Raw genomic sequence first — 15,647 nt, 5'->3', positions numbered from 1 at the left:
ATGAGGCAGCTGGACAACCATCTGTCAGGGATGCTTTAAGGTGGATTCCTGCAATGAGCAGGGGGTTGGACTCTATGGCCTTATGAGCCCCTTCCAACTCTACTATTCTATGATTCTAAGATTGTAGTATGGAGGTTGGACGAATCCAGTTGGGGGACGGAGCTCAATGATCTGCCCCCTCCGGACATCACCTCACCTTCTGCTAGCTGGCCCAACTCGGTCCTCAGCACACTGCACCACCTAGCAAATTTGCCATTTATTTATTTGTATTCACCTAAATACAGATTTGTGCAAACTTGGGAGAAACTACTACAGGCACACAGAGGCATCTCCCCTAAATCAGAGGAGAAAAATCCCTTTAACTACAGGCAGATTACGAATCCGTCCACATACAATTAAAATATAAAGAAGGATTCAGTAAGTTTTTATTTATTTATTTATTTTGTTTAGGGTTAAAAATGATGTACATATATCTGTTCTTTGACATATCTCTTTGGGGTCAACTACATGCAATGTTAAATTCATATCACACAGCTGATCCTCACCCTTTTATTTACTTCTGTGTAAGAGCGTGGGCCCCCCATCTTGATTGGGACCACTGCTTGTAGGCAATGGTGGTTTAAAACTTCCCACCCAGTCTTCTTTTCCCCTTTAAGTTTGCTCATGGAGAATTGGCACCAATGAAGGTCCTCTCTCTCTCTCTCTCTGCACCTGTGGGGTTTCAATTTCCAGGGACAGCAGGCTTAGAAAAGTTCCCCCCTTCTATCAGAAACCTTGGAATGCTGCTGCCAGGCAGAGTATGCATAACTGAACTTGATGGACCAGGGCCAGATGTGAGCAGAAGGAGCCCAGTCTAGACAGAACAGTCAAGTCTAGGTAGGCGAGGTTGTCAGATAAATAGGTAAGTACAGCAGGCTAAGTAAACACAGAAGCCCTCTTGTGTAAAGGACAGCTGGAACAGGACCGCAGATAGCTCCTGGCCAGCACTCTCCCCTAGTAGAACCATAGGAGAATGTTGTCTCAGCGGAAAGCAAAAGCCAATGGAAGCATTATGTAGGTGGCCACAATCTGTAGTGCTCTATTCCCTTTGGAGTCAGTTCTACCTCTCTGAAGCATCTGGCTGGATTTTTAAAGGACCCTTGCCTGATTTTGTAGTCTCAGATTAATGCAAGGCTGGGGAGGTTGAAGTTCTGCTGTGGGTTCCTCCAATGACTCATGGTCATGTCTTCTGGCAGGGGGTGGGGGTGTTGTCTGTCCTGCTTCTGGAAGAGCAATCTGATCCTCATCTTTGTCTGAGTCTTCTCCGGTACCCTGAAAAGGTGTGGGGTCATAACAGATTTCTACCATATGAGTCTGCCTAGTTTGGAAGATGCTCAGGGCAGGCCCTTCTGTCTATCCTCCCACCGTCAGAAGCACATTTGGTAGGGACACAAGTATCATGATCAGGCCTGTTCCCTTTAGTATGTGGGGAGGAGTTTCAGGCTATCAATCAGAATCAGATTCTGCACCAGAAGAAACAGGACTAGAAATGTAACAGTCTACACAGGAAATGGGGCAGAGATTCTCCCAGGCTCTTCTACAGCCAGGGATGAACCTTCACCAGACCTTATCAGTGAAAACATTAACAACTCGGAGTCTGTGGGAACTCAGCAATCCTCAGAGGAGGAAGGGACTTCACTGATCCCAGAGGCCGTTGCAGATTCAAATGGGTGGAGCTAAAAGAAGGAGATTGGAGAGAGGATTGGCTAGCTTCTCACCAAAGGCTTCTTCAGAGGAATCCTCCCTGAAGTTAAGGGACCCAGGGAAAAGTCCTTCCCTTTTTTTGAAAGGACAATTGTCTCGCTTAGTTAGCTGAGTTAGCAAAGTTCCTAGTGTTTAAACTCTCTTCAGGTGCGAAGAGACATTTATTTGCTGGATAAAGTTTTGTGGATTACTTGGCAGGCGTCTTCAATGAAATAAAATTGTCTCGCTCTGCAGCGGACGGCATAGAAATACGACCGCAAGAGAGGGTCAGGGGCTTCTCATTGGCTGCTCCCAGTCTCTGGAACTCCCTGCCAAGAGGGAGAGCAAATTAGCTCCATTTCTGTTGTCCTTCTACCTGCAGGGAATGACTGACTTGTTTGCTAAAGTAGGTTATAACTGGTGGGTTTATTTCTGTTTTCATTAGGACCACAGGAAGCTGGCTTTTATCCTTGGTCCATCTAGCCCAGTATTGTTGACACTGACTGCTAGGGGTTCTCCAGGATTTCAGGCAGGATTCTTTCCTAGCCCTACCTGAAGAAACTGGGGATCGAACCCAGGAATTTCTGTATGGAAAGCAGATGCCCTAGCGCTGAGCGACAGCCTCACCCTTTCGATGTCTTTTAATTGATTTTATGATTTAATTTTAAAAACCTTCACTTTATCTGCATATTATTAATATTAGTCACTCTGCACATTATTTTTTTAATGAAAAGGGTGGGCTATAAAATTAATCCATCAATAAATAAGGGTCCTGCAGTTTCCCCTGCAAATCCCCTAGCGGTGGAGAGCAGCACGCTGAACGCCACTTATGCTCTGCCTATCACAAAAAGCTGTACGTCTCCAGTACCTCCTTCGAAGGAAACTAAAATCCTGGTAAATGATCACACCCGTGGCGTTCTTGCTGGGGGCTTGGGGTGTGAAGGCATAACCCCACGCACCCTTACACTTAACTAAATCCCACTGAGCACCGTGGGATTGATTCAAGAGTCAACATACGCAACATTGCACCACCCTCAGAGTTCCTGTCAACATGATGTTCTACGCCGCTTCGTCCTGAAAATAAGCAACGTGACTTCCTTCTCACACAATAGGATTACCTTCCCGGCCACCCCTCCGGCGCACAACGAAGGCACCTCCGCCTACCCACCTGCCCGACAGAAACAATTCTTCTTGCCAGAAGATCAGAGAAGAGGATTAAACTAGCAGCCAGGCCAGGAAGGGCCTGCTCAGAGCCTGCTTGTCTAACTTGTACCCTAGGGCCTTATAATCCCCTACAGTCTTGTGCAGGAATGGGATTTAAGGGGGAGGAAAACCCCACATTAAACTAAAACAGAAGGTTTGGGATTATGTTTCACGTGTGTGGAATTGGATTTGCTTACGTGAATACCTCTCTTGTACAATCCTCTGTGGTTTCCAACAGGCCAATGCCAAGTCTGAAGGGTGTAGTGCCCAGTGGACTCCCTCCTACGCCAGTAGTCTCCCGGCATCAGTGGAACCTGACAGCCACCATTTTAATTTCCCATAACTCCCCTGTTATAGGGATGCCCGTCACTGGAACATCTAGTTCTTTTTTGGCTCAACAGAATTCTGCAGTGTGTATGACTCACTTTTCATCAGTGAGCTGAGCCACAGGCTGTTCCCTGAACTCTGGGAGCTTTTTAACTTTTTTTGGGAAGGTTTTGCAGTTTGCACTAATTTCTGGGCAATCTATAGCCAATTTTCTGCAAATTATGGCTGAATTGGGGGAAATCATGCAAATCTGCCCATAATTTGTGCAATTGTGCAAATTTGGCCACAGTTCACGCCAATTACGCAAATTTGGTTGTAATTCGTACAAATTGTGCAAATTCTGAAACAAAGTCAATGGGGCCGAACTGGAGAAAACTCATCCAACTCCACCGACCCTCGTGTGGATTTCTCCAACATCTTACCCTGACATAGTACTACTCTGAAGCATTGTGGAAAATCAAATGGCTGCCCCACTGGGCATTGTGGGAAATTAAAATGGTGGCCAGGCAGCGCAAAGCATCAGAAAAAAGAAAACTTTTCAAGGGAGATTCAGCGTAAGTATCAAACTTTGCTGAGGTCCTGCTATCCACATAGTGAAGTCAGACCTAATTCCATCCCTACGTGATCTCAGGAGCAAAGACCTGCCATTTCCACATATTACTGTGTACACCATTTACAATGACGGCCTTATGAAAATATTTTAAATAAATACATTATTATTATTATTATTAACAATAAGAGCAACTTCCTATAATAACCTAGGCTGAATTGCCCTCTCTCTCTTACTCACCCGATGGTGTCTTCATCCAGAACGTAGAAAGACAGGTTGTGGAATCCCATTGGGAGGTGCAAGGTATATTCCTCACCCCAAAAAGGGTTGAGGTTCTTCCACACAGTTGCAGTCCTGCAGAGTGGAAGCAGAGGAGATCTGAGTGTCAGCTGAGTAAGGTGTGCTGTGATGGCACCAGGCCAGGCCCTTAACTTTTATCCCAGGGTCCAGCCAATACAAAGGCTTCACACTGCCTGCCAATCACAGATGCGGATGCTTCGGAATGCTGTCCCTCTCTCACGATACTAGAAATCGGGGCCATCCGGTGAAGCTGAGCAGTGGGAGGAGGCGGCCAGCCAAGAGGAAGTACTCCTTGACACAGCTCGTAGTCGAACTGTGGAATTCACAACCGCAAGATGTAGGGCTGGCTGCCAACTTGGATGGCTTTAAAGGGGATGAGACAAACGCATAGAGGATAAGGCTGTCAGTGACTGTTAGTCATGATGGCTATCTATTACCTCCCAGTATCAGAGGCAGTATGCCTCTGTGTGCCAGAGGTAGGGGGACACGGGTGGGAGAGCACTCTTGGGTTCATGTCCTGTTTCTCATGGCCATTTGATGGGCCGCTGCCATTTGTCTGATCCAGCATGGCTTTTCTGAAGTTCTTATGCCCAGAGATAGGCTTCTCAGGGCACAATCCAATCAATTGAGCCCTCGCTGCTCAAAATCTTCCGAACTTGGAGGCTTCCAAGATTCCTATGCCCTGCAGGCTGAAGCTGTTAGGGCAGGAGGAGCGGTGGAGGTGATCATCACCTCCCTGTCCTATGCAGTTGGTGGGTTTAGCTAGGGCTGTGCATGGACCCCTCGATTCGCTTCGGATCCTGATTCAGACCTTTCCGAATCGAGCCCGATTCGCTTCAGATCATGCTGATTTGCTTCAGACTGATTCAGACCTGTTTCGATTTGCTTCGGATCTGTTTCAAAGCCTTCTGAATCACCCTGATTCACTTCGGATTCGGGATTTGTATCCGAAGCGGTGCACAGCCCTAGTTTTAGCTAGACAGTCTTTTCAGCCCATCTAGAGACAGCACTTCAGATGGGGAGGGGAGGAGGCTCAGGATATTTCGTACCCTGGCCTCTCCATTCTCCTCCCTGCCCACCAGAACACCCCCTTTCTTCCTCCAAGGTTCCTTTCCGACCTCAGAGAGGCAGCCAGCATGGCCCTCTCCACGCTGGCTGTGAGGGGGCAGGATCTGGGATCAGATTTCTGGCTCCCCCTTCTGAGGTTGGAGTGCTGTCTCTGACCTCAGTGGGGTTTCCTGAGCAATCCTACGGTCTTGGGACACTGCCCCAGGAACCTTCTCTAAAAGTACTAAACAGGCAATTCTGACTGGAGATGAAACTTCCCAGTAACTTTTGACACCGTTTCACCCTCTCTCTCTTTTGCCTGCAGGGTAAACGTTAGCTGACCACTGGAAAACAGTGGAGAAATACAGGACTTTAGCCCAGCTGTGATGAAGCAACTGAAAGGCAGAAGCAAAGAGTGCTCTTTATAATGGGTTTTGTATGGAAAATGTGGGTTTTGTTAGCGTGGGGGAGGGTTCAGACATGTTTAAAACTGCGATGCAAATTGCAAATACAATTGGTTCTGTGGCTGAGGGACTGGCTGACAATACTCCTGCAATTTCGTTCCATTGTAATTAGTCCCACATTGCTGGTAGGGTGGAGCTGAGAGATCGTGGGCTACAACAACCCTGCAATGTAGCCCAGTGTTGTTATCTTATATGAGAATACAGTACTGTAAGGCTTATTAATCGAGAGCTACCAGACTAATTTTGCTCATCTTTGTTTTAAACTGAAACTTGGGCTGTGCAGACGTGCAGAAAATTTTGAAAGTTCAAAAAGTTCAAAGCTTGACCTTTCACAGCAGTTAATTTCCTCCGCACCAAAGAGGAAGGGCAGCCCTTCCACTAGCAGGATGACGAACAGCCCTGCTTGGTGTCATTTGTATGCATGCAGCACCTGGTGAAATCCCCTCTTCATCACAACAGTTAAAGCTGCAGGAGCCCTGCCCTCTTTTCTTCTGGTCACAACAGTGTACCTCCTGCAGCTTTAACTGTAGTGATGAAGAGGGCATTTCACCAGGTGCTGCATGCATAACAATGACACCATCTGAAATTCTTTTTTCAATACAACTCTTAAAGATACAGGAGCCCTGTCCTCCTTCCCCTGTCCTCTTCCCCACCGACAAAGCCGGGGACCATAACCCATGCCCTCAGCACCAACTCTTCCTTACCTGGTTAATCGTTTACTCATCCGAAGATAAATCCTTTTAGCTCACTCTTCCTGTGGTCAAGCCTCTTGAAATGTCATTAACTCGCTCTTGAGCAAATATTTGAGGAGGGATAAGATGAGAAAGGAATGTCGAGGCTGTGGAAGGCCTTTGCTGAGGCTCAGAGAATCCTGCCAGCATCCGACACAGGAACAGCAGGACAGAGCTCCTTACACCCTGGGGCACTGTCCCATATCAAAAGACTGCCAAACTGTCATTCAGGTGGCCAAGCTTCCAGTAAAGTGAGCTTCCACGCCCATTTTGCAGACGGGAAAGTGAAGGCAGAAGAAATCCCCATTTCATACACTCTATTGCAGGCATCCCCAACACAGCACCTGTGAATGGATTCCAACGTGTTGCCTTGATCTATTTCCCCCCCCCCCCATTTTTTGACTCTACGTCTATGGATTTATGTGAAATGCATACAACTTTTTATCGATTATAAGAAGACGGCAACAACAACAAAATGGATCAAATGTCCAACTAAGTATTGATTAGAAGGTGGTGTCAACATGCCACCCTTTTAAATATTGAAAGTCTGGTAAGGTCCTCAATCCACTGCATTATAGGAGGTGAATGTTTATCCTTCCATTGTTCTAATATCAGTCTTTTAGCTGTGAAAAGGACGCGCAGAATCCATTTACGCTGACCGTTTGTCACTTTCCATGAAGCAGGTAAATAATTTAAAAGAGCGTGTACATCAGTGAATATTAAAGACTGTTCCAGTACAAAAAAAAAATCTGTGTAACCTCCCTGCAAAAAGAAGCAACTAAGCAAAATCCAGTGGGGAGACCTTTCGATACTCGGGGGGGGGGGGCACCACTGATAAGGTCCTCTCCCTTGTTGTTGATCGTAGTGTCTGGCTAGGGTCAGGTCAAAAGAAGCACTCCATCGTTTATTGAGGTCCCATGCAGTTTAGGGTTTTAGGGATTAAAGGCTCAGAACCATACAGGCAGCCAATGCAAGAATGCTAGAATGGGTGTTATATGCTTCAAGCTTTTGGTCGTGTTATTAATCTGGCTGCAACTAGGGATGTCCGGCAGGGGCTCTCTGGATTTCCCTCAAGCCCCTGGCTTGGCTTGCGTTAGTGAGACGAGCCCTGAGCTCTCTGACCAAACTTGCAGGTTCCTGCCACTATGGGTATCATCAGGCGAGCGTTTTATTGCACACTCGTTACTGGGTGCCCCCCCCGCCAAACGGTAAGTCCGATTTATTTTTGAGACGGAAGTTGCCGCTCTCTCCTGCTGTGTGCAGGAAAAGCAGCGCGATCCAAACGGCCCACCGAATGGGCCAGGTGTGGGCTGTTTACTTCCTCTTTCAAAAGTGGAAGTAATGAGGGACAAACGCACGGGCGGAGAAGCGACGGTAAGGTAACGCGATTTCCTCCTGTGTGATGGCGCTCTGACTGGAACTCTGACTGAAATGGATCCAGATAATCCATCTAATCTAAGAGTGCCTTGTGTAGGTTGGCCACCGCCAACTCCAGCCCCTTGCCCAGAAAAGGAACATTTGCCATTGGCCTAAAATTATTAAGATGTTCCAGGTCCAGGCGGATTTTTTCCAGGTGTGATCTCACCGCCACCTCTTTCAGATGGCTCAGGACTACTGCTTCTCACAAGGAGGCATTAATCACCTCCCTGGCCCAGCTGGCTGCTCCCTCCCTGCCGGTTTTTAGAAGCCAAGAGGAGAAGAATCTGATACGGAAGTGGTTGCTTGAACCTGTCCAAGCTCCTTGTCAACATGCTCGAGCTGTATGAGCTGAAACTCATCCAACTCATCCAACTCATCCAACATACCTTGGCCGATTCACCTGTGCTGTAACACAGGCCTCTAAGCCCTGGCGGATGCAAGAGGTTTTGTCTTGGAAGTGCCTTGCAAACATATCACAGCAGGCCTTTGATAGAGTCATGACGGCCTTAAGACAAGCATGAAAAAAGCTCCAGACGACCCTGGAAAGCTCAGTTGGGTGACACATAAAGGACATAACAGAGGCAGAGAAATGGGTGGGTGTTTCTTGCTGCCTCAACTGCCCCAGAGTCTGCTTGAGTATAGTCACGTACCAACTATCGATTACACCTGCAGGGCGTTTCTCTCCATCTGAACTCAAGCCATCTCCTATTTTGTACACTATCAAACCGGAAGGGATGGACGTACTCAGCTTCATCCAGTTTCTCCAGGGGCTCAGCACGCCACTGCCCCACACGCTCCCCCCGGACCCGCTTGTGACCCCCCCCAGGCCCACTGGACCTGTCCGTGAGCATCCAGCAGCTGTCCATCTCTTCAACAAGTTGCCATTTGCGCAAAATGTTGCGTAAAGGGCTGCTTTATTTTATTATTTTTCATTTATTACATGTATATCCCGCCTTTTTTCCTCCAAGGAACCCAAGGCGGCGTACGTAATCCTCTTCCTCCTCTCCATTGGATCCTCACAACAACAACCCTGTGAGGTAGGCTGGGCTGAGAGTCTGAGACTGGCCCAAAGTCACCCAGTGAGTTTCCGTGGCTGAGTGGGGGACTAGAACCTGGATCTCCTGACTCCCAGTCCAACACTTTAGCCACTACACCACACTGGCTTTATGGCCATCAACAATCCATGCAGGCCTCCTAGAGCAGCACTCACTCCTCACTCACTGCCAGGAAACTCTGTAGCCAGTGGGAGAAGTCAACGCAGCGCAACGTAAAACTCCACGGAGCCCTCCACACAACGCGCAACACAACAGCTGTGCAGGAACTCTCCTCTGCACAGCGTGGATGTTCTGCTTGGCGTCTTTTCCCCAAAACACTCCACCGTGGGGTGGAGTTTTTGTGGATGGCTGGTGTAAAGTGACCTAAGTAGATCAGCACCCCCTGAGGATATGACTACTGGCTTGTTGGCTATTCGTCTGAACCTCTCTGTTGGCTGCCAGCATGTTCCAGCTGCCACCATTCCGCCTGAACCGCCTTGTTGCTCACAATCCCTGTGGAAGTGAGTTTAATCTTTGACTCAGAGGGCCAGTGGTGTGCGTCATGGACAAATCCTGGATTTGGAGGCCTGGCGACGAAGAACTTTCCCTAAGAGACACAAGTGGTGCAGACGGAGCCCTGATCCAAGTACATTTTGTAACAATATATGGAGGGATCTTAAAATGCATGTGAAACCTGTAAACTTCTTCTTCATCATCATCATCATCATCATCATCACTACAGCAAAGCTCAAGTCATCACAGGCGCTAATAATACTCCTTCTTTCCTTCATTTTTGCTCCACAGTCCACTTACCACAGAGAGGCTCATGAATGACATAACTGTGACCCATGAATAGTGAATTCCCCCATCCTAAATTGGTGCCATGTCTAACCCTACTGCCTCTGTTTTGGGAGAAGGTGTTTCAGGTAATCAATCAGAATCAGATTCGGAACTAGAAGACGCAGCGCCAGACACCAGCCTGCCTGGACCAGTGGGGGAGGAAGCTCTCGCGGGCGATTCCCCAGCACTGGAGAACTTATCTCCTGAAGGCCAAATCCTACACACTCGGTGGGAAGTGAGCCTTCTTCCGGAGGAGAGCGCCCCGACAAGCTAGCTGATGCTAGGGTCCGCCGCAAGCTAAAACTCACAGAGTAGAAGGAAGGCGTGAGAAAGTCAATCCAGCTAGAATTGCGCCAGAACCTGCCTCCGCACCAGGCTCTCTGAAGTTACAGGCATTTGGGGAAAGGCTTCCTGTTCTCCTTGCTCGGACAATTGTCTCACTTAGTTTGCATAGTTTTGCCTAGGGGGACGTTTCCAAGGGATTAGACTCTCTTCAGGTGGAAGAGATGTTTGTTGCTTAGTAAAAGCTTTGTGGATTACGTAGCAGGCCTCGTCATTTGCCTCCCATCGAAAGCAGGAGTTTGCAGAGCAACACAATAATTTGCATACAGCGCCTCCCTCACACACCCCAGTTGCCCGCCTCCATCCCCTTCCCCTTCCACACCGGCAGTGATAGACTAAGTGAGGCTGCTGAGCCCGGGGCCCACTTTGCTCCACACTGATTGGCTGAGCAGGGCTGCCCATCATCTTGTAAGTGAAGGGACTGCCCTGCTTGTTTGGTGCGGAGGAAATTAACAGGGGTGTGCACGGACCCCCTGCTCCACCCCGCGGGCCGATCTGAAAATTTTGGATCGGCCCGCACCGCTCCGCCCATACTCCGCTCCTCTTCGCCGCGGAGCTCCAGCTCCGAATCAGAGCTCCGCAGTGGAGGGGAGTGGTGCCAGGTAAGGCCAGGAGAGGAGGGCGGGGGGGTGTTACCGGGCCCTGCCACCATCGCTGTATGGGCAACAGCGACAGCGGCAGGGCCCGGTAAACCCCACTTACCTTTCCGGCGGAGCTCCGAATCGAGGCGAAGGATCTGCCTTCACCTCGATCCTCTTCGCCACGCTCTGCCGGCCCCCCAATCCTCTTCGCCTCCGCCTTAAGGGGAGGCAAAGCACCCCGTTCCGCTTCTAATTCGCCGGTCCGATTAGAAGCGGAGCACATCCCTAGAAATTAATTGCTATCAAAGTTCACGCTTTGAACTTTTTCAAACTTTCAAAATTTTCTGCACGCCTACCCTGCTCAAGCTTCAGTTTAAAACAAAGTTTAAACTGAAATGGAATTCAGTTGAAAGTCAACGTGACGCGTGCTGTATATTTTCCGAAGGGCGGATCACGTCGTGTGTCACTTGGCCCCGAGTAAAATAATTTGGGGTAGACGGGAGGAGAGATTTGGAAACATGAGACCTCCAAGCTGTAACTTTGGCTTACCTGGCCACCACTTCATTGTCCACCTTGATGATGCAGTAAGGATCACTGGTGCCGGACCTTTGGGGAACCAAACAAAACCTGGGTGAGTATTAAGCCATCCGCCCTGCATTCTGTACACACAAAAAACACCTGCTGTGCTGGCATCAAAGCTTTGTAAAAATGCCAAAGAGGTTCTGGCACCGGGTGGCCACATGGACGCCAATTTCACTGCATAAGCCCAGATGGGATTCAACCCCCAAGGTATTACAGCCTCCATGTTGCAGTGCAGGGTTACAGAACCTCAGGCCTGGGGGCCAAGTCTGCCCTCCCCATGAACCTTCCCCTAACTACCGATAGCTTGGTTTCCCAGCTTCCGTTTTTCCCCATTCTGAAAAGATGAAACAGGTCTCCCGAGGTTTCATTACTGGCAGTAATAGATATAAGCTTTACTATTTCGGCCCCACCCCCTTTTGACTTGAGCTCCGCCCACCACTGGAACGTGGCCCTGGAGAGCTTCTCTGAAATGGAATTCAGCCCTTAGGCTGAGAGAAGCTCCCCCACCTGGGTGTAGTGGGTCGCTTCTGGGGAGAAGGACGGGAGAAGCGTTCTGCCCCATCAGAAGGAGCTTGTGAAGCCCCCACTGCTGTTGGTTAATGGGAGGGGCAAGATCTAGGAGAGGGGCCATTCTAAAGGCACTCCGAAATGAAAGCTGCCGGTTGTGATGGCATCGGAAGAGCAGAAGCGCTTCTAACAGAAGAGCCACTGCATTGCTGTAGCTCAGTGGTATGTCAGGATCAGGCATGGTCTCTCTGGTGTATGTCCCGAATTGGATTTGGAGCCAGGAGGAGGAGGAGAAGGTGGAGGAGGAGGAGGAGGAGGAGAAGGAGGAGGTGGAGGAGAAGGTGGAGGAGAAGGAGAAGGAGAAGGTGGAGGAGAAGGAGAAGGAGAAGGTGGAGGAGGAGGAGGAGGAGGAGAAGGAGGAGGTGGAGGAGAAGGTGGATGAGAAGGAGAAGGAGAAAAAGAAGGAGAAGGAGAAGGAGAAGGTGGAGGAGAAGGAGAAGGTGGATGAGAAGGTGGAGGAGAAGGAGAAGGAGAAGGAGAAGGTGGAGGAGAAGGAGAAGGTGGAGGAGAAGGAGAAGGAGAAGGTGGAGAAGAAGGAGAGGGAGAAGGTGGAGAAGAAGGAGAGGGAGAAGGTGGAGAAGAAGGAAGAGGAGGAGGAGGAGGAGGAAGAGGAGGAGGAGGAGACCAGCCAAGACAGGAAGCGGGGGAGGAAATTCTCCAAGACTCTCCAGGAGTAAAGGAGGAATCTTCCCAGGAGCTTATCGGACAAGAGGCCCAGGCTAGAGATGTAAAATTTCTGGAAATTTTGAAGCAATGGAAAAAAACCGTTTTCGGGGCGGGGGGGGAACACGAAAATTTTCGGAAAAATTGAAATAATGCAATATTAGCACTTTTTCCAGATTGAAAGTCACTTTGTTACTTTAGGAACATAAAATGTAATTATGTCCAAGTTGGTTTGGCATAAAATTATTACATTTGGTATATTAAAAGTAGTGTATTCAAATAATTATTACAAATTTAATTTACCTTTTTTTGGTAAGAAATGGAGCTACAAGCTCCTGAAGTGTTAGGAACACCTGAACTGTAAGGAACCTCTTTGGTTCTGCCAGTTTATGAGGAGCAGGCAAAAAAATAAATTTTAAAAAACAACAACTGAAAAAACCACCAACATTAGTAACAATGAAAGTTATTTATGTCTCCGCTAGTCCTCCAGTGTCAAGACATAAAGCCCCCATTCCCATAAAAAGAACTGAGAAAAATGGGGGGACGGGACCAAGATTCAATGAATATGCATGAAATTTAATCAGACTCATTTCCTGACCTATAGCGATCACTATTAGTTTCAGTCTCTGCTTCCATGGCAGTGGTGCCCCCTAGAGGCAGAAATGCATCTTCCTCTTGCATTTGAGAATTGTAGTCTCAGTTTGCAACCTTGGACTTGCTCATCCTTGGTGCACAGACATTGTAATAATCTTCAAATACTTGAAAGGTTGTCACACAGAGGAGGGCCAGGATCTCTTCTCGATCCTCCCAGAGTGCAGGACATGGAATAACGGGCTCAAGTTAAAGGAAGCCAGATTCCAGCTGGACATCAGGAAAAACTTCCTGACTGTTAAAGCAGTACGACAATGGAATCAGTTACCTAGGGAGGTTGTGGGCTCTCCCACACTAGAGGCCTTCAAGAGGCAGCTGGACAACCATCTGTCAGGGACGCTTTAGGGTGGATTCCTGCATTGAGCAGGGGGTTGGACTCGATGGCCTTGTAGGCCCCTTCCAACTCTGCTATTCTATGATTCTATGATTCTATGATACTGTCCAGTTTTTAGAAATCATTTGGAGAAGTAGATATCTGAACACCTTGTCTTAAACATTTTATTCATCATGCTAAAATAAAACATCCCGTAATCCATTTTTTTCTTCATTTTTTTTCAATTTTTTGGAAAAACAAAACAAAAAAGGCTTCAGGGAAAAACAGAAAAAAAACATTTCCCCCCCCAAAAAAAATTGGTTTTTTCCCGGGCCTTCACATCTCTAGGCCAGGCTCAGAGATCATCCTCCCTGCCCTTGGGAACTCAATCTTTTCTGGAGTGGGAGGGAGCATTGGACTTGACAGATCCACAGCAGGGTTAAGCAGGAGGAGTTGAGAGGAGGTAGGAAGCTGAGGAGCCTTATGACGAAGGTGAAAGAAGAAAGTGCAAAAGCTGGGTTGCAGTTAAACCTCAAAAAACCCAAGATCATGGCAACCAGCTTGATTGATAACTGGCAAAGAGAGGGAGAAAACGTGGAGGCAGTGACAGACTTTGTATTTCTGGGCGCAAAGATTACTGCAGACGCTGACTGCAGCCAGGAAATCAGAAGTCGTTTACTTCTTGGGAGGAGAGCAAAGACAAATCTCGATAAAATAGTTAAGAGCAGAGACACCACACTGACAACAAAGGTTCGCATAGTTAAAGCAATGGTATTCCCCGTAGTAACCTATGGCTGCGAGAGCTGGACCATAAGGAAGGCTGAGCGAAGGAAGATAGATGCTTTTGAACTGTGGTGTTGGAGGAAAATTCTGAGAGTGCCTTGGACTGCAAGAAGATCCAACCAGTCCATACTCCAGGAAATAAAGCCAGACTGCTCACTTGAGGGAATGGTATTAAAGGCAAAACTGAAGTACTTTGGCCACATAATGAGAAGACAGGACAGCCTGGAGAAGATGCTGATGCTAGGGAAAGTGGAAGGCAAAAGGAAGAGGGGCTGACCAAGGGCAAGATGGATGGAGGATATTCTGGAGGTGACAGACTTGACCTTGGGGGAGCTAGGGGTGACGACGGCCGACAGAAAGCTCTGGCGTGGGCTGGTCCATGAAGTCACGAAGAGTCGGAAGCGACTGAACGAATAAACAACAACAACAAAGGAAGCAGCTCATGAACCTAGCCACTCGGCAGAGGTTACAACTTCAAGAACTTTCCTGAAGGAGGGCTTTGGTAAGAGTTTGTGGAGCAATGCCAGGGGAAACCGTCCATTTGTTAAGCTAATCAAGCTTCGAGAATAGCTCCTAGCATTCACATTCCAGGTGTGAAGACATGACCGTTTAGTGAATAAAGCTTTGTGGATTGCAGACCTCCTTATTGTCCCACGTCTCAGCAGGAGGCCTTGAAATCACGACATGGTAGCGCGTGTGCTTTGCACACCAAAGGCCCCAAGTTCAATCCCTGCTGCCAGTCCGTGTCAACTATACTGAGCTAGATGGGCGAAGGGTTTGACTCTGTATAAGGCATTTTCCTAGATGCAGGAACTTTTCTGCACCATTTGGATAATATCAGGAGCTCTAGACCACATGGGAGGAGTCCACGAAATGTCTCGGCCTTGTGCCATGCCAGCCGAGGGTGCAGTTTGCCATCTGCCCCCAAGTGCCAAGGTGCGAGTTTTGCATTCAGGATGTGGCGCCAGAACCTGGCATCCCAAGGCAGTCGCCAGGGTGCCATTGCTCCAGGAGGGCGCAATGGTGCTGATACTTTCCTCGAGGACGAAGGATGTTTTTGTTGTTCTTGTTCAGAAAGGAGGGCCCGGTTTACCCTTCCATGGGATTTCTTTTAGTTATCGGTAAAATGCCACTCAAAATTTTAAAAGAATCATTCTATTTACAGGACGCTGGTTTGGAAATTCTTGAACGAACGCTATTTGAAAGATAAACATGAGAGTGATCTTTCGTATCATTATAAACATGAGAGTGATCTTTCGTATCATTTTAATTCCTTGCCTTCTTCTGCACTGAGACGAGGAATAATTGTGGAATTATGTTTCCAGGCTATGCCTTCTTATCTTGATTGGGAGTATGTAAATATTCTCATATTCCAATGTCTTTATGTATTGGCAGGAGAGAGGGGAAAATAGAGGCTGTTATACATTATGTATTTTGCATGTGTGTGTGATTTGTATCCCTGGAAAAGATTGCTTATACCTTTTTTTGAAAGGAATATCTGATAGAACACCGCTTGAGCAAACTGATT

The 15,647-nt window shown here is 48.0% G+C and overlaps 1 protein-coding gene across 1 annotated transcript in view; it reads right to left on the bottom strand.

Moving 5' to 3' along the window:
• Positions 1-15,647, bottom strand: part of RASAL1 (RAS protein activator like 1) — a 78,447-nt gene that overhangs the window by 51,510 nt on the left and 11,290 nt on the right. Inside the window, exons 2-3 of the mRNA XM_063144351.1 lie at positions 11,110-11,166; positions 4,043-4,156 (exon numbers count right to left, since the gene is read on the bottom strand). Coding sequence (XP_063000421.1) covers positions 4,043-4,156; positions 11,110-11,166 — 171 coding nt within the window. The remainder of the gene's footprint in view (positions 1-4,042; positions 4,157-11,109; positions 11,167-15,647) is intronic.

The sequence above is a fragment of the Elgaria multicarinata genome, chromosome 18, assembly GCF_023053635.1.
Source record: "Elgaria multicarinata webbii isolate HBS135686 ecotype San Diego chromosome 18, rElgMul1.1.pri, whole genome shotgun sequence".
Classification (NCBI taxonomy): domain Eukaryota; kingdom Metazoa; phylum Chordata; class Lepidosauria; order Squamata; family Anguidae; genus Elgaria; species Elgaria multicarinata.
The sequence above is the reverse complement of the archived record's forward strand: the minus strand, read 5'-3'. Positions and strand labels throughout refer to the sequence as shown.